This window comes from Poecile atricapillus, chromosome W (genome assembly GCF_030490865.1).
Source record: "Poecile atricapillus isolate bPoeAtr1 chromosome W, bPoeAtr1.hap1, whole genome shotgun sequence".
NCBI classification, from domain to species: Eukaryota; Metazoa; Chordata; class Aves; order Passeriformes; family Paridae; genus Poecile; species Poecile atricapillus.
In genome coordinates this window covers 106,101,586-106,125,752 of record NC_081288.1, presented here as the reverse complement: position 1 = coordinate 106,125,752, position 24,167 = coordinate 106,101,586, and the positions used below count along the sequence as shown (strand labels likewise).

General features: G+C 41.6%; 1 protein-coding gene across 9 annotated transcripts in view; it reads left to right on the top strand.

The window, feature by feature from the left end:
- Positions 1-24,167, top strand: part of LOC131591494 (ubiquilin-1-like) — a 52,353-nt gene that overhangs the window by 13,163 nt on the left and 15,023 nt on the right. For 5 of the 9 annotated variants that reach the window (XM_058862270.1, XM_058862265.1, XM_058862263.1 and 2 more), the window contains 6 exons: positions 514-629; positions 1,743-2,005; positions 2,794-2,952; positions 18,832-19,072; positions 19,603-19,745; positions 20,819-20,902. In XM_058862270.1, the coding sequence (XP_058718253.1) occupies positions 514-629; positions 1,743-2,005; positions 2,794-2,952; positions 18,832-19,072; positions 19,603-19,745; positions 20,819-20,902 (1,006 nt within the window). The other 4 variants (XM_058862267.1, XM_058862266.1, XM_058862271.1 and 1 more) reach the window with 2 other exon arrangements.

Here is a 24,167-nt window from a genome sequence, read left to right as displayed (position 1 = left end):
TTTCATCATAGCAGCCTATATAGTGAGATGTTTTGGATTCTTGACCTGAGTGTTGATAACACTGATGTTTTAACTATTGCTGAACAGTGCTTGTACAGCATCAAGGCAGTAAGTAGGCTAGTGTTGGGAAGGGGACACATCTGGGACAGTTGAACCAAGCTGACCAAAGATACTGCATACCATATAATGTCATGATAAGCATAAAAACCAAGGGGAAACTTTTCTGAAGTAGCTGTTGCTTGGAGACTGGCTTGACAGTGGTCTGCTGGTGGGAGTGGTAAGTTATTGTCTTTGCATCACTTTTCTGGTTTTGTTTGGGGTGGTTTTTTTCTTTGCTTATTAAACTGCTTTTATCTCAACCCATTAGTTTTTCTCACTTTTGCCCTTCTGATTCTCTCCATCATGCCTGGGGTGAGGAGAAAATAATGTTGTAACTGGGTGGGGATTTAACTGGCTGGGGTCAACCTACCACACCTTGTTCAACTTGTAATTTTTTAAACTTGCTTTTTATAGATCACAAGACCATCCAGGTCAACAAACACACACCACTGGCAGTATTACTACCACATCAATATCGAGCAGTAATACCTCAACACCAACTTCAACAAATATAAATTCTTTTGCCTTGGGTAAGAATATTTGTTAGATAACATGATGACTGTCTTGGTTTCAGTTAAGTATCTCTGGAGCATTATTCTAATGTAAATGGGACTTAAAAAATTATAAAATTACTGATTTCAGAAATCTGTGGTGTTGGTTGGAATAAGTTTTTGATCAGTAAGTTATCAGAGGTAAGTTGTTTCCTTAATTTTTTAAGTACAGAACTTGAGGCCTGTGCTGTTTCATCTTCAGTAATAAGGTGCCACTGATCTCATGTTCTGGCACTATAGGTAATTAAACTGCTACCAGTCTCCTCATCCTCCTTAACAGTGCATTTGAATTGGCCTGAAGACAGTATTGAAGTTGGACCTATAGCATCACATCTTGGAACAGAAGTAACAAAGTTACTCCTACCCTACAAACCAGTATTTCTCAGGTTCTGAGTCTGATTGCATTATTAGTCTTCTCTTTTAGGAATAGAGACAGAAGGCTATTGATTTAAAAATATTATCTCTTTTCATAGTTGCTGCATTTTGTTATTCATGCTCTTTGCTTTCTTTTTAAAAAACAAAAAAATGAAACAACAGAAAACTAGAAAACTGTTAGGCAATTGCTTTTTTTAGTTGTAAACAGTTCTCCAGATTAACTAGTACCTTCTAAAAATGTAAAACTTTATTTGCTGAACTCTGCAAAGGAGAATTTAAAGCATTATTAGTTCTTGTTGCATCAGCAAAAATAAGAGTTCTACTTTTTGTTTAGAATAGAGTATGCATCATGTTAAGAGATTCCTCATGGTGATGGTCTGTCTATAAATGATTATTACAAATGTATTAGAAAGGGTTGGGAATTAACCCAAGGCCTCAAAATTCAAACATCCCTTGTACTTCAGCTACAGTAAAGTAGAAGAAAAGCTGTTAGAATTGTAACAAGTTATATTTTGGATGCAGTTTGGATTTCTAGATGTCTCATTACGTAAAGAAGCAAACTCTTAGTGGGTGACTCCTTAACAGCCTTGCAAAGATAGAATTTCCATTGAGTTTCATTATTTTGAAGCATGAGTTATGTTTATGTACTTTGTACTTAAAAAGAACCTGGATAAGTTTAGAAGCTGAAAGTTAATTTTTTTTCCTTTCATCTTAAAGGTGGCCTTGGAGGTTTGACAGGCCTGAGTAGCCTGGGATTAAATGCATCAAACTTCTCAGAGTTGCAAAGTCAGATGCAACAACAACTTATGTCCAACCCAGAAATGATGGTTCGGATAATGGAAAATCCATTTGTTCAGAGCATGCTTTCAAATCCTGACCTGATGAGACAGTTAATAATGGCTAACCCTCAAATGCAGCAACTGGTACAGAGAAATCCAGAAATCAGTCACATGCTGAATAATCCAGATATAATGAGACAGGTATGTAGAAAGAACTTTCATGACCTTTGATTATATTGTAACTGGGAACAAAAGAGCAAGAATTGGACATGCTTATATGAGTGCTTAAATATTGTTGAGGAATTTAGGCTTGTTAGACAATCTGTAAAAGGTCACTATAGGAAATTGATGCTTTATTTCTAGCTGCTAATGTCTGAAATAGGATGATAATTTTTTAAAAAGCATAGTTTTAAAAGATGCTGAAGACTATAATAATGTATTCTGAGGTTAGAGTTGAATTCCATGTGAAATCTCCTGTTGGCTAGTCAACAGTGAGTTTACTATAAATTAATAATGTTCCAAAATACTGCTTATTTCCAGTTTATATAACTGTGAGTACTTTTGATTGCTTCTAAAGTTATGTAAGATTACATGACAGACGGCATCAGGAAACAAGTGGAGGCTTTGGAAAATTTAGGTATTTATTTTTCAAGTTCACATTATAAGATGCATGCTGTATTGATGTTAGAAATGGAAGAAACATTATGTTGAGAAGAGACAAGAAAGAACAGGATGGTACATTCAAGGATTTTTTCTTCTGTTTAGTCAATGCTTTTTGATTCAGCTAGCATACTGACAGTTGTGGCAGAATGTTGTCTAAATACAAAATTCTATTGACTCCCCTCCCATTAAGCTGATGTCTTGATTTGGCTCTAATCCTAATTTCAAATGGAGTTAGACATTAATAACTGAGATACTGTTAAATGCTGATGTTTTCGCTTTAGAATGGATTTTTTAATTAATGCAAATTACATGTTCTATTTTGTTAGACACTAGAACTTGCTAGAAACCCTGCAATGATGCAGGAAATGATGCGAAACCAAGATCGAGCCTTGAGCAACCTTGAAAGTATACCAGGTGGCTACAATGCCTTGCAACGTATGTACACAGATATTCAGGAGCCAATGTTGAATACAGCACAGGAACAGGTGAGAAATTATTATAGGGGCCACTGAAAGTAAGCAGGTTTTAGTTGTTTGTTGGGGTATTTTTGGTTGGTTTTGTGGGGGATTTTTTTTGTTGTCTTTTTTTTTCAAAAATGAAACAACATCAATAATGTAGCTTTTCAAATGTGTACTTGACAAAGCAGTTTCTTGAAGCTTGAAGTCAATGTGTGGTTTGTTCCTATCAGGAAAATTAATCCACAAACACCAGAGGTTTATGTCCAAAAAGAAGACAGAGGAGTCCTTTTACTTTATTCAAATAATGGGAGAGGCCATGGGGCATTCCCCTGGGGTCTCTCAAATTTTTGGAGGGTGCAGCCTCCCTTTTTATCCTAATTTTCCAGCCACATGTCCCTTCTCTCTTTCCTCATTGGCTGAGGTACTTGAATGGTACAGACTTGACGGATTGCCTGATAGCTGTGTCTTGGTTTTGGAAGACAGGTGTCTGCTAGGGAGGGCAGGAGCCTTCCCTGGAATGAGAATGTAGAACCCCTCCCTCTGAATTATTATAATCCTGAAATCAATGGGCTCTCAGGCAGAGATCTGGGGATAGGAATAACAGTTCTTTACTAATATTTATAACAAGGAAAGCAAACAACAATAACTACAGTATTAGCAAGAAAACAGAACCAGGCACCCTGTGACAGCTTTCTCGGCTGAGAGGGGATGGAGGAGAGGCTTTGTTTCACAAACCCCCTCGGGCGGGCAGTCCCGGTGCTCCTGCAGGGCTCTGAGGAATACTCAGCTGGAACAGCAGGGATGAGCTGAGATCCTGGGCTGGTGGCTGAGGTGTATCAGCAGCTCCACGGTGGTGGCTGGCACTGCCATACGTCCTGGCAGGACAGGGGGTGCGAGGCCACCAACGAAGAGGGAAGAAGGAGAAGAAGCAGCAGCTCCATCTGGGTGATGGCGAAATTCCCTTCTCTCCACCGAAACAGCTCTGCGCGCCCAAAGTGTCCTGCTCTGAAGCTGAAGAAGCCGCCAAACTGTCCCCACCCTCCCCTTTTCCTGCCCCTTTCTCCCCCTGGGCCCAGCCGAACTCTTTGTGTTCTTCAAGTATCCACCAAGTACCCCCAGTTAGGTTTTCCCCACAACTAATGTGTAAAAATTCCACAGGTAACTAAAAGAACTAAAAGAAGGACACCTAACCCCCAATAACCTGAGGCATCCCCCCCCCCCCCCCCCCCCCCCCATGCATCATCCCCTTCTTAATTCTTAACTCTTCTGGAATTTGTGGTGTTTTCTCAGCATCTCTTTCATCCTTTAGTGGAATCCATCCCATTGTTTCTGTTATCTCTCAGTGATAGTTTCATCTTATCAGCAGATCCACAGTTTATTTGTAAAGACAAAGCTGTCATTCCTCTCAATCCCTCCTCTTTTAATTTATTAATAATTGTCTTTACAAACTTTAGTTATCACTGACCTAATTTCTTGTTCTTGTGTCTTTTTTGGCTTTGCAATTATTTGCAGTGGCATCACTCTGTGCCCTTTTGTAGCCATCCTTGGGTCAGTAGGCACGGCTACTACCTGCATCCCTTTGGTCACATGTTGAATGAGTTGTATTAAGCAAGGGATCATGCATGGTAAAAAGATTAGAGTTTCTACAACACATAAGAGGAAAAAAAGCATTTGTTTAACCCATAGTCCACCAGGTAACCATGAAAACATGTCCCATTCCCATCCTTTCCATGTTTGGACTGGTACATGAGCTAACTTTCTTATTTTTTTTGTTATTCGTTTTACCACCTTTCCATTGTCATCTATTTGCAAACAGCAGTTTGAGTCATTAAATTTGCCACACACTCCCCCTTCTTCTGCTAATAAATAGTTTAATACCATCCGATGTTGAAATATTGCATTTCTCATCTGAGTAGACTGGTCAGCAAGAAGGTCAAGAGCTGTAGCTGTCTGGTTGGTTATTATTTTAAAGACAGCTTGCAACCTAATTATCCGATTTAAATTATAAATGGGTTCTCTGGCACCTGATATTAATTAATTTGGGTTCCAGGTAGTTGGTCCAGGGTGCTGTATGATTCGTTCAGGTGGCCATTCATCTTTTCCCCACTTTTGGGTGCTCCCTCCAGCCAGGGATGTATCAATTGACCGCTTCTCTCTAATTAGATCATCATATACTTTGACTCCTAACTGATTTCCTTGAACTTGTGGCAGCAGAAAGAACAATGGAACAATGGTCTAATATACCCTACATAACGTATCCCTGACCAGTTTGGGGGTAACCTGCAGTAAGCATATTGGCCACAAATCCAGTAATACCCCTTTAAATCCCAGGTCCCATCAGCAAAGGGACCTTTACAATTTCCATCATTAATTGGTGAGTCAAAATACAGTTTGCTTTCAGGGCCTAGTGGTCCCCCAACAATAGTTGTTTTGCCATAGGAGTCAAAGTATTTGCATTTCCAAGCTCGCACATGAGGTTTCCACCTGCAGTTATATCCCAGATCTGTTTTGTTAGATCTGGACCAGAACCTACTGAAAAGGGTTCGAGTTCCATTCTGGTGTTGCCATTTCCACTGATGGTCTTGTCAGGAAAATTAATCCACAAACACCAGAGGTTTATGTCCAAAAAGGAGACAGAGAAGTCCTTTTTCTTTATTCAAATAAAGGGAGAGGCCATGGGGCATTCCCCTGGGGTCTCTCAAATTCTTGGAGGGCGCAGCCTCCTTTTTATCCTAATTCCCGGCCGCTTGTCCCTTCTCTCTTTCCCCATAGGCTGAGGTACTTGAGAGGTACAGACTTCCCGGAACGCCTGATACCGGCAGTGATACCTTCCCCCCCCCCCCCCCCATGCATAATCCCTTCTTAACTTTTATAGAATTCATAGTGTTCTTTTAGTGTCCCTTTGATCTTCTACTGGAATCCATCCCATTGTTTCTGTCGTCTCTCACTGATAGTACACCTTATCAACTGACCCACAGCTTGTTTGTAAAGACAAACCTGTCATTCCTCTCAATCCCTCCTCTTTTAATTTTTGTTAATAATTGTCTTTACAAACTTTAGTTATCATTGACTTAATTTCTTGTTCTTGGGTCTTTTTTTGGCTTTGCAATTATTTGCAGGGGCATCACTCTGTGCCCTTTTGTAGCCATCTCTGGGTCAGTAGGCACTGCTACTACCTGCATTTCTTTGATCACATGTTGAATGAGTTGTATGAAGCAAGGGATCATGCATGGTAAAAAGATTAGAGTTGCTACAACACATAAGAGGAAAAAAAGCATTTGTTTGACCCATAGGCCACCAGGTAACCATGAAAACATGTCCCATTCCCATCCTTTCCATGTTTGGACCGGTACATGGGCTAACTTTCTTATTCCTTTTGTTATTTGTTTCACTACCTTTCCATTGTCATCTATTTGCAAACAGCAGTTTGAGTCATTAAATTTTCCACACACCCCCCCTTCTTCTGCTAATAAGTAGTCTAATACCATCCGATGTTGAAATATTGCATTTCTCATCTGAGTAGACTGGTCAGCAAGAAGGTCAAGAGCTGTAGCTGTCTGGTTGATTATTATTTCAAAGACAGCTTGCAACCTAATTATCCGATTTAGATTATAAATGGGTTCTCTGGCACCTGATATTAATTCATTTGGGTTCCAGGTAGCTGGTCCATAGTGTTGTATGATTCGTTCAGGTGGCCATTCATCTTTTCCCCACTTTTGGGTGCTCTTTCCAACCAGGGATGTATCAATGGACCGCTTTTCTCTAATTAGATCATCATATACTTTGATTCCTAACTGATTTCCCTGAACTTGTGGTAGCAGAAAGAACAATGGTCTAATATACCCCACATAACATATCCCTGACCAGTTTGGGGGTAGCTTGCGGTAAGCATTTTGGCCACAAATCCAATAATGACCCTTTAGAGCCCAGGTCCCATTAGCGAAGGGACCTTTCCAATTTTCATCATCAACTGGTGGGTCAAAATACAGTTTGCTTCCAGGGCCTAGTGGTCCACCAACAATAGTTGCCTCGCCATAAGAATCACAATATTTACATTTCCAAGCTCCTACATGAGGTTTCCACTTGCAATCACATCCCAGATCTGTTTTATTAGATCTGGACCAGAACTTACTGAAAAGGGTTCGAGTTCCATTCCGGTGTTGCCATTTCCACTGAGAGTCTCGGACAACATGTGTCTTACTTGTGGAATTATCCCGGGGGTAGCTTAAAAATAAAGGGTCAAAAAACTTATCCTTTCCCACTGCTTTACAGCCTTCAAAATAGTTTTGGTAATTATGGAAGGAACATCTTACCCAGCTACCATTAGTGAGCTTAACATGAGTTTGATTCCATCTGCCTCGATATCTGGAACAGTCATAAGGAGGGCAGTTGGCGGTCCAACAATCTAAACCCAAAGATAAAGTCCAGTCACAAATGCTCTTTCCCACATATGTGCTTCCTCTTCTGTTTAGGCAATATACACCTCTTTCAGAAGAATGAAACTGCCATGGACTTCCTTCTTTGTCCCAAAATCCTGTTCCATTATGGACTTCACTCAGGGTGCTAACCCACCATTTAGGCTCGACCGGGCTGGCCACCCATGGCCAGCTTTCAGTTCCCCCTGGCCCTCCGCAGACCCAACAGTTTCTAAGGTTAAAAGTTTTTGCTACTTCTTCTCCTAAAATAAAAAAATTATTTTCCCACTTTAGACCCCAACTTAACTGAAAATATAAAGGTAAAATTATTAAGAGAAGCATTCTAATAGTGTTATAATCTAATTTCTAATTTTCACTTTCACATTGTCTTTCACACCACCTGTGTCAAGTGAAGGCACAGAAACAGCTTAGCATAAAGAAAACAATGACAGCATGGATTGGCCCCCAGTATCTGGAGATCTGAGAGTAGGGATGCCCATACAGACTATTTCAGCAGACTAGCTGTGGGTAGGCACTCAGGGCTTCCCCCGATGTCGACGCATGGCTACTGCTCCAGTCCACTCCTGCGGAGTGTCAGTTGCGGCTTCCCATCCTCCTCTTCCAGCTGAGATGTCCAAATCTCTGGAGCTTTAGAGACCTTGACTCGAGTGTGATGTGTCCACCCGTGTTCAGCTGTCTTGATGGCTGTTTCTGTAGTCAGTAACACCTGGAAAGGTCCACGCCACTTTGCCACCAATGGTGCTTCTTTCCATTCTTTAACTAGGACCCAGTCTCCTGGTTGGATATTATGCACAGCAAAGTCCAAAGGCAGGGTCTGTGTCAGCTGAGCTTCCTGTTGAAGAGATTTCACAAGAGACAGTATCCGAGCCACATACTGTTTTAGATATACATCACTTATCTCTACCCCCGCCCCAGGCTGAGAATTACAAGGATAAGGAATTCCAAACATCAATTCAAAAGGAGATAACTGAATATCTTCCCTGGGTCTGGCCCTTATTCTTGCTAAAGCCAGTGGCAAAAGCCGCAGCCATGGCATTTTCGCTTCTATCACCAGCTTCAGAAGATGTTTTTTTATTTCTCCATTCATCCTTTCAACCTGGCCTGAGCTTTGGGGATGCCAGGGAGTATGGAGGTTCCATTGTATCCCTAAAACAGTCATTACTCCTTTAAGAATTTTTCCAGTAAAATGAGTTCCTCTATCTGAGTCTATTGCTTCCACCATCCCATATCTCGGAATTATTTGTTCCAAAAATACTTTAATAACTGACCCTGTATTTGCTGAAACAGCTGGGAACACTTCTGGCCACCCTGTTAACTGACATACTATTACCAAAAGATATTTAAATCTCCCCACCCGGGGCATCTCAGTAAAATCCACTTGGCATCTCTGGAAGGGACATACAACCCAAGGCCTTCCCCCCCTGGCAAGTTTCTTTGTAACTATGTTATTTGTCTTAGCACAAATCAAACAACCTTCAACAGCTCGTTTTGCCAGAGCAAAAAGACCCACAGCAGCATACATCTTGAGGAAGGCTTCTGCTATCCCTTGGGAGCCCCAATGACTCCCTTCGTGGAACTGTTTTAACAGCTGTAAGGCTAAAGCTTTCGGTATCCACTACTTACCATCCCTTGTAAACCAATTACCCCCCCTTTCCTCTGCCCCACTCTTTTTAACTATCTCAAGTTCTTCTGGTGGAAAAGACAGCTTCTCTGGCAAGGGGGCAGTTACTGGGAGCAAGGGGAGTATCTTAGAGATTTCTGGCAACAATGCAGCTTTCCGAGCTTCTTCATCAGTTAGTCTGTTTCCTATTGCCTCTTCCGAGCACCCTGCCTGGTGTCCCTTGATGTGTATTATTGCTACCTTTTTCGGTAAATTCACCACCTCTAATAGGTGGGATATTAAGTTCTCATGAGCCAACGTCTTTCCTCTGCAGGTTAATAAACCTCTCTCTTCCCACAGTTTCCCAAATGCATGTATCACACCATATGCATATTTAGAATCAGTAAAAACATTTACTGTCTTGTCTCGGTATAATTCACAGGCTCTCACAAGCGCATAGAGCTCGGCTGTCTGGGCTGACCAGGTGGGCGGTAACCTCCCCCCTTCCTTTAATTTCTTCCCATTCACGACAGAGTATCCTGTAAATCGTCTTCCTTCTATCACCCTTGAAGACCTATCAATAAACACGTTTTCCCCTTCCGGCCATGGGATGTCTCGCAAATCATTCCTTGCCCTAGTCTGCAGATCTATTACTTGAATACAATCATGGAATTTGCCTTGGCTCCCCTCTTCAAGGCCATTCAAACAGGAGGCTGGATTAAACCCTTCCCTGCTTTTAAATTCTAAATCCTCCTGTTCTAATAAACAAGACTCATATTGCAACAACCGAGAGCTGGTCATCTACTTAGAGGCTCTCAGTTAACAAAGCTTTAATCTGATGTGAAACTTTAACAATCAGATAACCCCCCCTTGTCAGCTTTCGGACCTCAGCCACCATCAGAGCTGTGGCTGCACAGTTCTGCAGACAATGGGGCCAGCCTCTGCTACTGGATCTAACATTTTAGAAAAATAGGCAACAGGCTCCTCTTCTCCCCCATGCTTTTGCACCAAAATTCCTTTAGCATGACCCTGTTTAACATCCACACTTAGTTCAAATTCCTTTTCTGTGTCTGGAAGAGCCAGGACTGGGACATTAACCAATTTGTCTTTTAATTTTTTAAAGCTTTGCTCTCCTTCTGGTGTCCATACCACAACATTAGGACTGTCTTGTGTTAAAAAGCCATATAAAGGTCTGGCCACAACAGAAAAATCTTCTATCCACACTCAGCAGTATCCCACCAACCCTAAAAGCTGCCATAACTCCTTTTTTTGTCTGGGGTAATGGTACTTGTAAAATCCCTTGTATTCTTTCTGGATCAATACACCATAACCCTCCAGTCAGAATATATCCCAAATATTTGACCTTTTTCTCTACCAACTGTGTCTTCTTTTCAGACACTCTAAGTCCTTTTTTACCAAGAAAATTAAGCAGTTTCACAGTAGCTTTTTCAACCATCTCCTCCTGTTCTCCTGATAACAGCAAATCATCCACATACTGCAACAACTTAACCCCTGAGGGTGGAGTAAACTCTCTTAATATTTTCTGCAAAGCTTACCCAAACAAAACCAGTGACTCTGTATATCCCTGCAGGACTGTCCAAGTCAATTGCTGCTTTACCATTTTACCTCCTTCCTCTTGTTCTAACTCAAAGGCAAAATACTGTTTACTATCTTCTGTAATTGGACACCCCCAGAAAGCATCCTTTAAATCCAGTACTGAATAATACCGGTGTGAGGAAGGGACCTGGTACAGGATTGTATAGGGATCCAGAACTCTGGGGTGCCTTGATTTGACAATTTTATTTATTATTCTTAAATCCTGCACCATTCTGTAGGTTCCATCTGGTTTCTTAACTGGCAGGATAGAGGTGTTATAGGGAGACATGCACGGTTCCAACAGACCTGCCTTTAGCAGGGACTCAATGACAGGGTGTAACCCCTTCCTTCCCTCCCTTGAAATAGGGTATTGTTTTTTTGACACAACTTGTCCTGGTTGCTTCAAAGTAATTTGTAGAGGCTCTATGTCTAATTTTCCATATTTCCCTGGGGCTGCCCACACTTCCGGATCTATTTCAGCATAAGCTCTCTCAGACATTTTACACAAAGATATTACAGTGCTGGACTCTGTCATTTTTTATAATACTGATTTGCACTCCCATTTTTGCCATCAAATCTCTTCCCAGTAAATTACAATCACAATTAGGAACAAACAGGAACTCATGCATTTCAAACTTGTCCCCCACATCTATTAACAATGGTTGAATAAAATGCACTCGCTCATCTTTTCCGCTTACTCCTTGAATAACCAATGACTTTTTTGACAGTTTCCCCCCTTTAGGTATAAAATTCAAGGTGGATCAAGAGGCACCTGGGTCTACTAGAAAACACAACTCCTCTCGATCCGGACCCACCTTACAAGTTATCAAGGGCTCCCAAGTGGTGGGTCCTTGGTATAATGGAAGCCCCTGACATCCCTAACAATCCATTCCCATTATCCTCTGGACTTCTTCCTCTTGTGGGTCCAGCTGTTTTTGTGGGCATTCTCTTTTCCAATGCCCTTCTGCCTTGCAGATAGTGCATTGGTTCCTCCCCAACCACTGTTTGGGTAGGCTCTCCCCTGTCGAGGTGGGAATGCCCTGGCCATCTCTTTGTGGCCGACCCCATCCCCTCTGCCCTGGGGGACCCCTTGGACCTTGTGGTTTATTCTTTTGGGGCTGCAAAAACTCTGCCATCATCTTCACCTTAGCTTTTACTTTTTCTTCATCCCTTCTTACATGTATTTGCTGTGTTTTTCTCACCAATTCCTCTAGAGGCTTATTCTGCCACTCTTCATCTTTTTGTACTCCTTTCCTTATGTCAGGCCAAGCCTTAGTATCAAATTGTACCTTCAGCAATGTGTCAAAGGCTCGCCCTTCAGGGTCCATTCCCCCATGCTTACGCAAGGCATCCCTAATCTTCTCCAACCAATGAGAGGGGATTTCATGTTTCTCCTGCTCTAACGACATAGCCTTAGCTATGTTGTTAGTTCTAGGAGCTGCTGATTTGATTGCCCTAATCAAATAAGCACGGTAATTGCGGAGGCGAGCCAGGCTGGCCTGGTTATTTGGGTCGTACTGGGGGTCCACCTGTGGGATGGCATCATCCACTATAGGTACATTAGGTCCAGCCCCCCCCCACTGCTTGTGGATGTTCATCTTCCCACAGCTGCCGAGCTTTCTGCAAAATCATTTGTTTCTCTGATGACCCAAACAAAATCCTCAAAAGAAAATCCCAATTTTCCACGTATAATCTGCATTTCCCAAATATTCTCTTATCTTTTCCCCCACCCCTATGGGATCATCCAAATATGGGGGTAATTCTTTTTTCAATCCTCTTATATCTTGGGTAGTAAGTGGTACAATTACAAACCCAAATCCTCCCCCTTGACCTCCCAAAGGGACTTGGCAGAGTGGCATTTGATGGACCCCTGTCTCTTGGGTCCGGGGGGCTTCTGATGCCCTAAATTGAGTTCCCCTTCTAGTCCTAGGGGGTGATATGATATGCTGCTCGCCCCCCCACACCACCATTGTTATTTTCAGGTGGAGCTGTAGGAACAGCATTTCCCTGATCCCTTTGCTTTGGAAGGTGAGGATACAGGGCATCTGCAGCTGGCCCTGGGTCAGCTGATAACACCGTAGGACAAGACAGGGAAAGGTGTTGAAAAACATCCCAATCTTCACCGTTTTCTTCTTCCCCCCAGTTTTCCTCTTCTCCTTTTTTTCTTAACACATGGATTTCTCCTGTTGCTTGTTTAAACCATATCAATCCACATTCCCTTTCAATCCATCCTTTCCAATTCTCCTCTAGATACCTCCACAGAATTCGACACAAATGAATTCTATCTGTTCCATAAGATGGCCATATAAGTCCATTTGGAAACTTATACTCTGGCCATACATGATGCCGAATTTTGCCCCAACAGGCGATAAATAACTGTCTAAGAGACGCAGTTTAAGTCAGATAGACAGGAGGTATTTTATTAGCAACGTGCACGTTGGGGAAATCTCTAAAGGGAGTTTTCCAAAGTCTTACAGCAAAAGCGTGCCTTTTATACAGTTTTAGGTTTGGGATTACATCATGTCTATGCATATTCATATGGGGCGTGCCGTAGGCGGAGCGTGGGCGGAAACTTCTGTTTTGAGGATCTTTTCGGGGGTCGTTCCGGTCGGCCTTCATCGTGGGCGAGGGTCTTCGAGGAGTCTTCCTCCTTAAACTTTTGAACTTCTCTCCAAATTTGGTCCATTCCCGGTGTAGTTGGCTGAGTTCCTAAGCTTTGGCCAGGCTCCTAGGGTCAACTTGACATATTGGCATTAGGCATGCTTTAGCTTTGGCTCGAAGTATGCTTTGTCCGGTGGTTTCTATCCTTATCTTCCTCTCTTGTCATTGTGTTCCTAGTCCTAGCCAATTTATTGCTCCGGGTGTTTCCTAAATGCTATACTTTCTTCAAATGCTTCACATTCTATGTTTTAACCCATTATTTCTCGAAGGCTATCTATTTTATGGCTTCATTCCCCCCTTTTCTTATGACTTACGAATTCTTTCGTCAAGGTCTGATCCTAAGAGCGCTGATGCGCTCGTACCATAGCCCAAACCATTTGGGTCCTTTTCATTATGATCTTTAGCTTCCACCACATATCACGTCTTCCGATAGTGCCACCTTATATTCAACAGCATGCCCACCAGGGACCCCCTCTAGGCTAAGACCTTGTTCCGGTATCTTCAACTGTCTTTCGCATATGAACGACATCGATTGATCCAATCTAAATGCCATCTCACACCGTGCCTTCCCTTCCTCGGGACCACCAGATGCCACGATCTTTCCCGCAGGAAAAAGAAGAGGGTGAGGGTCAAGGGTTATGTTTTGAGGACGCAGCTCCCCAAGCGAATCTTTTCTATAAATTACTGTGTTTTGGGGCTGTGATCCGGTTGGATCTTCCCGGAAATCACTCCACCGACATGAAATTGGGCCCTTTTGCTGCCTCCAAATAGTGGGCTTGCCCATTTTCACCGGACTAAAGGTAATTAGGTTATGTTCGGATGCTGATTTCCTCAAGGATCGAATTGTTAATACTAGCTGCCTTGTTTTTCCTTCCACTGAGTCAAGCTCTCGACACCCAATTTGGATTTGGTCTCCCTTGTACGCTACCATGGAAGGTTGATGCCATAATTTACTTGCGTATGGCTGATTGTTACGTAGGGCATATACCTCGAAATAGGGTCCCTTCGCTCCCCATTCCGGGTGAATACACTGGTGTGCGTGAGACCATGGGTCTATTGGGGCAGAGTCTTGGGGAAGAACTATACTTATCGAGAGTCCAACGATCAGGGTTGAAAGGGCCTGTGGTGAAGTCAAGATCATGATGTCCGTTCCTCTTGTTTACTCTCTGGAGCTTTCTTGACCCGCGAGTAATGAATCCACGTAGGTCGCTCCTTGATCCGGACCGCGGTGAAGGTAGTCAGCAGCACTTGGAAAGGTCCCTCCCACTTCTCTTGTAGGGGTTTTCCTAAAAGATTCTTAACATACACTTAATCACCGGGATTAAACGGATGCAATTTACAATCAGGTTGTTTAGGTTGGTGCTCTATCACCACGGTAGCATTCTTATCCAATTGTTTCCTTACTGTAATTACATAATCATAAATGTACTGGTTACCGATTTGGCCTATGGCATCTCCGTTTACAACTTGCATAGCATAAGGTCTACCATACAGGATTTCGAATGGGCTTAGCTTCTCTTTTGACCTTGGTTTGACTCTCAGCCTCAGCAGAGCAATAGGCAAGGCTTGATACCATTGCAAATTAGTCTCTTGGCATATTTTGGCAATTTGCTGCTTAATAAGATGATTCATTTTTTTCTACTTGTCCACTGGCCTGTGGATGATAAGGTGTATGTAATTGCCATTTGATTTGTAATGCTTTGCTTATTGCTCTCACCACTTTCGCACAGAAGTGTGTACCCCTATCCGAGGAAATACTCTTCGGTACCCCAAACCGCGGAATGATTTCATTCAACAGTATTTTGGTCACTTCTCTTTCCTGTTTGTCCTGCAAGGGAATGCTTCAGGCCACCCAGAAAATGTATCAGTTAATACTAACAAATATCGAAACCCCCCTTTTCTTGGGAGCTCAGAAAAATCAATTTGCCATACCTCACCTGGGAATTTACCTCGACTTATGGCTCCTTGGTGTATTTTGGTTCCCGTATTCGGGTTATTTTTCAGGCACCGTTCGCACTGGGATGTTACGTGCTTTATAGTAGTAAATAATTTCGGTCCTGCTATCCTGGTTTGCAAATATTGGTAAAGCGGATCTAAACCCCAATGGGCCTTCTCATGTTCTGCTTTTACAAACTGCCACATCACATTTCCTGGTACTACTAACTGTCCTGTTTCCAATTGACCCCAACCATTTTCTAATATCTTGCCCTTATTTCTTTGAATCCATCTATGGTCTGATTCCTGGTAATCTGGCTTGATACTGATATCCAGGTCTCCTGGTATTAGGGCCGTTATTCCCACTTCCCTAGACCTTGTGGCAGCCAATTTGGCCTCTGTATCTGCCTTTCTATTTCCTATTTCTGGAATAGTATTGCCTTTCAGATGTCCCTTACAATGCATTATGGCCACTTGAGCTGGGAGTTGGACCGCCTCTAGCAATCGCAGAACCTCCTCTGCATGTTTAACTGTTTTTCCTTGTGTAGTCAACAGTCCTCTTTCTTTCCAGATGGCCCCATGAGCATGTACAACAGAAAAGGCATATTTAGAGTCTGTCCATATATTGATTTGCATGTTCTTTGCCAATTCCAGAGCTCGAGTCAGAGCTATCAGTTCTGCCTTCTGGGCTGAAGTTCCTGTGGGCAAGGGGTTCGACTCAATTACCTTTTCTGTAGTAGTGACTGCATAACCAGCCATTCTTACTCCTTGCTTCACGAAGCTGCTGCCATCCGAGAACCAGTTGTCCGCATCTTCGAACGGCTCTTCTTTGAGGTCCGGGTGACTGGAATAGACAGCTTCAATTGTTTCCAGGCAGTTGTGTTCGATGGGTTCTGCCGGGGCTCTTCCTTCTAGAAATGAAGCTGGGTTCACAATGTTAGTTACCTGAATGGTTACATCATCTGATTCAGCCAGAACGGCCTGGTATTTTAGGAATCTGGAAGGCGACAACCAATGGTTGCCTTTCTGTTCCAGCACAGCCGACACGGTGTGGGATACTAGTACAGTCACCTTTTGGCCCAGCGTGAGCTTCCTGGCCTCTTCTATGTTAATTATCACTGCGGCCACTGCCCTCAGACAGCTTGGCCATCCTTTACTTACTTCATCCAATCGCTTAGAGAAGTAGGCCACAGCTCTCTTGTGTGGTCCCAGCTGCTGTGCTAGGACTCCTAAGGCCATCCCTTGTCGTTCGTGGGAGAACAGCCAGAATGGTTTTGATACATCTGGGAGACCTAAGGCTGGTGCTCTCATTAGTTCCATCTTCAGCTTCTTGAAGGCTTCTTCTGCCTCGGGAGTCCAAACTAGGATGTTCTTAGTCCCCTTCAACAAATCATACAGTGGTTTAGCAAGTATCCCGTACGAGTAGATCCATAGCCGACACCAACCTGTCATCTCCAAAAAGGCGCGCAGATCTCTCACCGTCTCTGGTTTGGGCATCTGGCAGATGGCCTCTTTCCTAGCTGCTCCCAGGGATCGCTGTCCTTTGGAGACTTCGTATCCCAGGTACACCACTTGTTTCTGTACCAGCTGTGCTTTCTGTTGAGAGACTCGATATCCACTTAAACCCAGGAAATTCAGCAAGGAAATGGTCCATTCAATGCATTCTTCCTCTGTCGCTGTTGCTATTAGGAGGTCGTCTACGTACTGCAGAAGGGTGCCATCTCCCAGCGGCCTTTCCCACTGTTCTAGTTCCTTGGCTAACTGATTCCCAAAAACCGTAGGGGAATTGCACCACCCTTGGGGCAACACTGTCCAGGTGAGTTGGGTCTTTCTTCCACTATCTACAGATTCCCACTCAAAGGCAAAAATCCTTTGACTCTCGAGAGCTAAGGGGAGGCAAAAGAACGCGTCTTTTAAATCTAATACGGTGAACCAGGCCAAATTCTCCTTCAGTCTGGTCAAAAGCGTGTATGGGTTAGCAACTACCGGATGCAATGCCTTAGTTATTTCATTTACTGCTCTCAAATCCTGGACTAACCTATAGGTTTCATTAGGTTTCTTGACTGGCAGGATTGGTGTATTAAAATCTGATTCGCATTCTACCAATAACCCCAATTCCATAAACCTTCTGATCGTGGGCTCAATCCCTTTCCTATCTTCTATCCTCAGAGGGTATTGTTTCTTTCTCACCGGTTTTGTCCCAGCTTTAAGTTCAACGACAATCGGTGCTGCTTGTTTTGATTTTCCAGGTATATCAGTAGCCCACACCAATGGGTACATAATAACAATATTTTACCATCATCTCCATAGTTACTTCTGGGTGAATGCATAATCTGTCCCAAGATCTCAGCATTCTCCTCAAGGGACTCTCCGGGGGTATTATGGGATCGTCATCCCTTTTGCCAGGACCCCTTCCTGGCTGTACCCTTGCAACCCTCCATGGGTGCCCTGTTTTTCCCGTGCTACCATCCATGGGTGCTCTCCCAGGTTTGCTCCCTGAAGATTCCATTTTACTCACCAGTGAGATTTTCAGTGGTCCTTCCCTGTGGACTCTTCACGGACCCCCCTGGTCCGCCACTCGTCTGTCTCCTGGACAGTCTCAGGAACCCAATCGATCGCCTGGTGCTGGCCGCCACCAAGGGGAGCTGATCACTGAAACTGGGTGAGGCGCGCCTTCAGCTCCGCTCGCTGCCCGCCACCCCGGACGGTGGAAATATCCCAGACCGACCCCCCAAATTATCAGGAAAATTAATCCACAAACACCAGAGGTTTATGTCCAAAAAGGAGACAGAGGAGTACTTTTTTTCTTTATTCGAATAACGGGAGAGGCCATGGGGCATTCCCCTGGGGTCTCTCAAATTTTTGGAGGGCGCAGCCTCCTTTTTATCCTAATTCTCGGCCGCTTGTCCCTTCTCTCTTTCCCCATCGGCTGAGGTACTTGAGAGGTACAGGCTTCCCGGAAAGTCTGATACCTGAGATACCCCTCCCCCCTCCCCCAATGCATAATACCTTCTTAATTCTTAACTCTTGTGGTATTCGTGGTGTTTTCTCAGTGTCTCTTTCATCCTTCAGTGGAATCCATCCCATTGTTTCTTGTTATCTCTCACTGATATTTTCATCTTATCAGCAGACCCACAGCTTGTTTGTAGAGACAAACCTGTCATTCCTCTCATTCCTTTGGTCTTTTAAACTTGAAGGGATAAAGATTGTTATGTGAGTTTGATAAGCTATTTTAATTTTAATAAGTTTTTGTTATATATTCTAAATTTATTTTTAATTCTTGGATTTATAAAATTACTGAGGTCCAGGAAAAATTAAGAGTGTGTTCAGTAACTTGGAACCTAATGTGGGAAGATAAAAAGCTTTGAAATTTTTCCAAGTTGGAAACCATTATGCAAGATATAATTTTACTTTGATCAAAGTACTAATGCAGTAAGAAATGCTGCATTTAAAATGAGGTGTGATTAACATTTTTTTTCCTTGTTGGAGGTAATATCTCTTTCAACGTTGGTATCTTCATAATATTTACAGTGGCTTATTTTAGGATGGTGATTATAATTGATTAAGAGCCATCAACATTTGTCTTCATGTGTAATTTTGGAAAGGTAACTTGATGATTCTAGCAGACTTAAAAACAGTTGACTGATAGATGGTATGTGTTTGTTTCTCCTTCTGTAGTTTGGAGATAACCCATTTGCTTCCTTAGTAAGCAATGAGTCATCAGGAGGGGACAGCCAGCCATCTCATACAGAAAATAGAGATCCTTTACCAAATCCCTGGGCTCTTCAGTCCAGCTTTCAGAATTCCACAAGTACCAGCACCAGTGGTGAAAGCAGTGGCAGTAGTCATGTTGGAAATAGCACCTCTGCTAGTATGGGACAAAGCTCAACTATACCAAATTTGGGACCTGGACTAGGAGGTGTGTCTGTTATTACAGTTGTATATATTTGCAAATAATTCAGGAGTTTGGTGAAATTATTCTGTTATTAGAAAGAGATGTTTTGATTAAAAGTTTGTATTGTTGTTTATTTCCATAGAAATATTGACTAGTATCTAAGTCCTCTGTGGAAAAACAAACATGAAAAATAAACCAAGAGTGCTAACAATACTTGTGTACTGTCTTAAAATAACAAAAGTAGGGAATCTGTACATTAATGATAATATTTTTTTTCTGTTTGGAGACAAACAGGAAGACAGTTAATAATGTAGATACTTAGCCTGTCTGCTTGTTGTATATGACTTCTGGATTAATTTCTTTCTAGGGCAGATACATTTGTGTAAGCAGAACCCTGTTGAGATGTATTTAAGGAGCTAAAGCTCATTTAAAAAAAAAAAACAAACAAACAAAAAACCCACACAGTTGTATCCCAGTTCCAGGCAGTCTAATTAATTTGATTACAGTCAAGATTTTTACTAAAGTGACCTTCTTTTTTTTTTTTTTTTTTTAAGTTGGTATGTTCAACACACCAGGAATGCAGAGCTTGTTCCAACAGATAATGGAAAATCCACAACTTATGCAAAATATGTTGTCTGCACCATATATGAGAAGCATGATGCAGTCATTGAGCCAGAATCCTGATCTTGCAGTACAGGTAAATGCTTTTGGTGTAGCAATGAGTTGTGTGCACTGAAGTGATAAAAGGAGTTGTATTTATGATACTGCATATTTTCAATGCAGAATAACCATGCCAACTTCTCAACAATAACCTATTGCAAATGATTCAGTTTTTAAATTATGTTAATATCTGGCATTGAAATTATTACCTAGTTACCTTTAGTAATCTGTTGCAGTAAGTTTCTTCAATTTGCAGTTGGACATCATGTTAGGCATTTTCTTGTAACAATGTTTATGTTTCATACAGCTCTATAATTTTGTGGCCTAGCATAAGAACCAGTTAAACAAAACAAATGCTTTGATTATAAATCAAATAAATCTGCTAGTAAATAAATACCCACCTTAATTTGGGGAACAGAAATGGAGAAGGATTTGGTGGCATATTTAGCTGTTATTCTGGTTTTGATTTCTCACCTGTGATCCTTGCTTGCAATAAAAGTACTGATATTGTTGTTTTATGAATGGTATTGTAGAAATGCTTTTCAATTTTACTTACAGCAATAATATCCAAAGTTAATCTTGAATGGAGATAATATTATTTTGTATATTAAACACCTAATTGGAAATATCCCAGGCTTTTTGCAAACAATATTTACAGGGAAACCATCACATCAGTAGTGGAGGTTGACTAGAAAAGGCTTTTCTTGTTATATAAGTTAGGTTGCTTTGGTAAGGAACTGGCAAGGATTCACTTCAGAAGTTTAATGCCACCACCTCTCCACCCCCAAAAAAAACCCACAACAAAAACCACATCCAAAAATAAAAAAAATTAAAAAAAAAAATGACACAAAAAAACCCCAAAGAAAAAAAATGAACAGCAAGTAACTAACTCCACAGCACCAATTATTTCAGTCAGTTCTCAGGGTGGTGGTTCACTGTTTCAGAACAAGTTTTGGTCAAAGGAGAAGTGGGAGGAAATTACTCTGAGGACATGGACTCTTATCTTGTTATCCAGTTCATAAATGGTAAATAGTTGTCTTAAAATCCACTCTAGTATTTACTTTTTCATCCACTGCTTGATCTGTGATATCAAATATTTTTGGCCCATAGATGATGTTGAATAATCCTTTATTTGCTGGAAATTCTCAACTTCAGGAGCAAATGAGACAACAGCTTCCTACTTTCCTTCAACAAGTAAGATGAGATACTAAGTGTTGTTAATAAATGTCTGAAATTTAGTGAGAAATTTTTGCAATAAACTGCTGCCTTCTCTTGATTTCACTTAAAACTACATTGTTATATGTATTCTCATTAGCTTTAGACACTGAGTTGCATTATTCCTTGATAATTAAATGCTTGATTTATCTCTCCATCCCTCTCAAAAGTTAAATCAGGCTTTTAGTGAATGTTTTTGTCTGTGACTAGCACAAATGCTTTGATTTGCTCCTGTGCCTTTGCTTAGAAGCAATGACTTGTTCTTACTGCACACCAGCCAGAGAGAACTTGTTTCCTACAAGATGTCTTTGGCAAAAGAAAAGATATTATTACTCTTCCTACTACTAAGATAAACTTTAACTGTACTTTTCTCATGCCTCTTCCCCTCTGCTCTGATTATTTGGGGTAAAGAGATTTTACAGCATGCCTTGGAAGATGTAAGTCATAAGCTAATTTAAAATAAGTAGAATGGGTTCTGAAGATGTTTTCCTATAAAGATTGTCTTACCACCAACTTTCCCTCTTACACCATTGTGGTTGCATCCCTGGTATTTGCTTTATATCAGCTGTCACAGTGTACACAAGGACTGTGTCCTTTAAATAGGACTAAGCAAAATTTTTAGGAATTGAAAATTTAATCTAGTGTATGAGTTCCATCATTAGGCACTCTTTACAATTCAAAATAAATGTGTATTTCCAGGATCTCATTGCATGTAGGCAGTGCTATGAATAAAATAAATAACATGAATTTCATGCCATCGATGATTGTCTAATTCTCCAGTCTACCTAGATCCCTCTCTGCAAGGCCTCCTGTCCCTCAAAAGAGTCACTAGCACCTCCCAATATAGTATCACTAGCACACTTCCTAATGGTGCATACACCTCCTGCATCCAGATAATTGATATATTGAACAGAACTGGGCTTAGAATTGAGCTCTGAGGAACACTGTTTGTGCCTGATTGCCAACCAGATGTAGCCCCATTCGCTACAACCTCTTAAGCCCTGACCTTTTTCTAGTTCTTCATTCAGCACACTGTGAACCTACTCATACCACAGGTGGACAACCTGTTGCCCTGAGAATCAGGACTTTTGATATTGTTTTCATAATTTCTAGCCACTTTCCCAGGAAAGTAACTATAAACATATATGTTTATACATTCCATTAAAGATATCCCTTTTGATGGACGTCTCTCACGGCCAGTGTGGTTGGGAAGGTAGTGACCTGACTATCCAATCCCTGGTCATTGTCAAAAATCTATAAATACTGAAAGGACAGAATAAATGTTCTTCTTCTTTCATCACAATTTGAGCTGTGTCTGTCTGAATCATTTCGTGTCCGACAGTGACATACAACCTGTCCAGAAGGGTGCTGTGAGAGACAGTATCAAAAGCCTTCCTAAAATCCAGGAAAAACTACATCTACCACCTTCCTTTCATCTGCTAGGTGTATGCATGTCCTTATCACTGAAAAATGAGTATTCTTGAATAATATGTTTCCTAGTATGTTTTGCAGAGTAGATGTTGATGGCACTACAGATAGGAACACATGAACAAATTATCATGATCAAAGAGCTTTCTGTATTAGATAACTACTGTTTAAGACAAGTTTTAAACAATGCTTTTCATCAATAAGGAGAAATGAATATGAGTAGTGTCAGGAAAATTAATCCACAAATACCAGAGGTTTATGTCCAAAAAGGAGACAGAGGAGTTCTATAACTTTATTTGAATAAGAGGAGAGGCCATGGGGCATTCCCCATGGGGGTCTCTCAAGTTGTTGGATGCAGCCTCCTTTTTATCCTAATATCCCAGCTGCATTTCCTTCTCTCTTTCCCCATTGGCTGAAGTACTTGAGAGGTACAGACTTCCTGAATCACCTAAAACAGATCCCCTTTTAATGTGTATCCGGACACTCCCCTTTTTTTTTTATTCTTTGTGTCTCTGTTGTTTTTTTCTAAGTCCAGAGATTTAGCACAACCTTGAGTGAATAACAGTCTGTGTCAATTAGTGGAATTCCTCTGGAATTTATGGTTGCCCCCATTGCTTCTTCATTGCTTCAGATACCCATCAGTATCTGGCTTTATCTACCAGCAGGCCCACAGTTTGTAAAGATACTTCCTTATCATTCCTTTCAATCCCTCCTCTTTTGATTTTCTCAATAATTGTCTTTACAAACTTTAGTTATCATTGATTTAATTTTCTGTTCCTGGGTCCTTTTTGGTTTTGCAATTATTTGCAGTGACATAATTTTCTGTCCATTTGTAGCCATTTCTGGATCTGTAGGCATGGCTACTACCTGCATTCCCTTGATCACCTGCTGAATGAGCTGCACTCAGCAAGGTGTCATGCATGGTAAAAAGATTAGAGTCGCTATGGCACATAGGAGGAAAAAAAGCATTAATTTAACCCATAGTTCGCCAGGTAACCATGAAAACATGTCCCATTCCCATCTTTTCCACGTTTGGACCAATATATGAGCTAACTTTCTTATTCCTTTTGTTTTTGTTTCACCACTTTTCCATTGTCATCTATTTGCAAACAGCAGTTTGAGTCATTTAATTTGCCACACACTCCCCCTTCTGCTAATAAATAATCTAACACCATCTGATGTTAAAATATCACATTCCTCATTTGAGTAGATTGGTCAGCAAGAAGGTCAGGAGCTGGAGCTGTCTGGTTGGTTATTATTTCAAAGACAGCTTGTAACCTAATTATTCAATTCAAATTTTAAATGGGTTCTCTGGCACCTGATATTAATTCATTTGGATTCCAAGTGGCTGGTCCATAGTGTTGTATGAATCGCTCACGTGGCCATTCATCTTTTTTTCCCATTTTTGGGTGCTCCTTCCAGCCAAGGGTGCATCAATTGACTGCTTTTCTCTAATTAGATCATCATATACCTTGATTCCTAACTGATTTCCCTGAACTTGTGGTAGCAAAAAGAACAACAGTCTAATATACCAAACATTATATATCCATGACCAAATTGGAGGTAACCTGTGATAAGCATGTTGGCCACAAATCAAATAATGCCCTCTCAAAACCCACGTCCTGTTGGCAAAGGGGCCTTCCCAATTTTCATCATCAATTGATGGGTCAAAATACAGCTTGGTTCCTGGGCCTAACGGTTCTCCAACGATAGTTGCCCCACCATAAGAACCACTATATTTGTATTTCCAAGCTCCCACATGAGGTTTCCACCTGCATTTACAACCCAGATCAGTTTTGTTGGATCTAGACCAGAA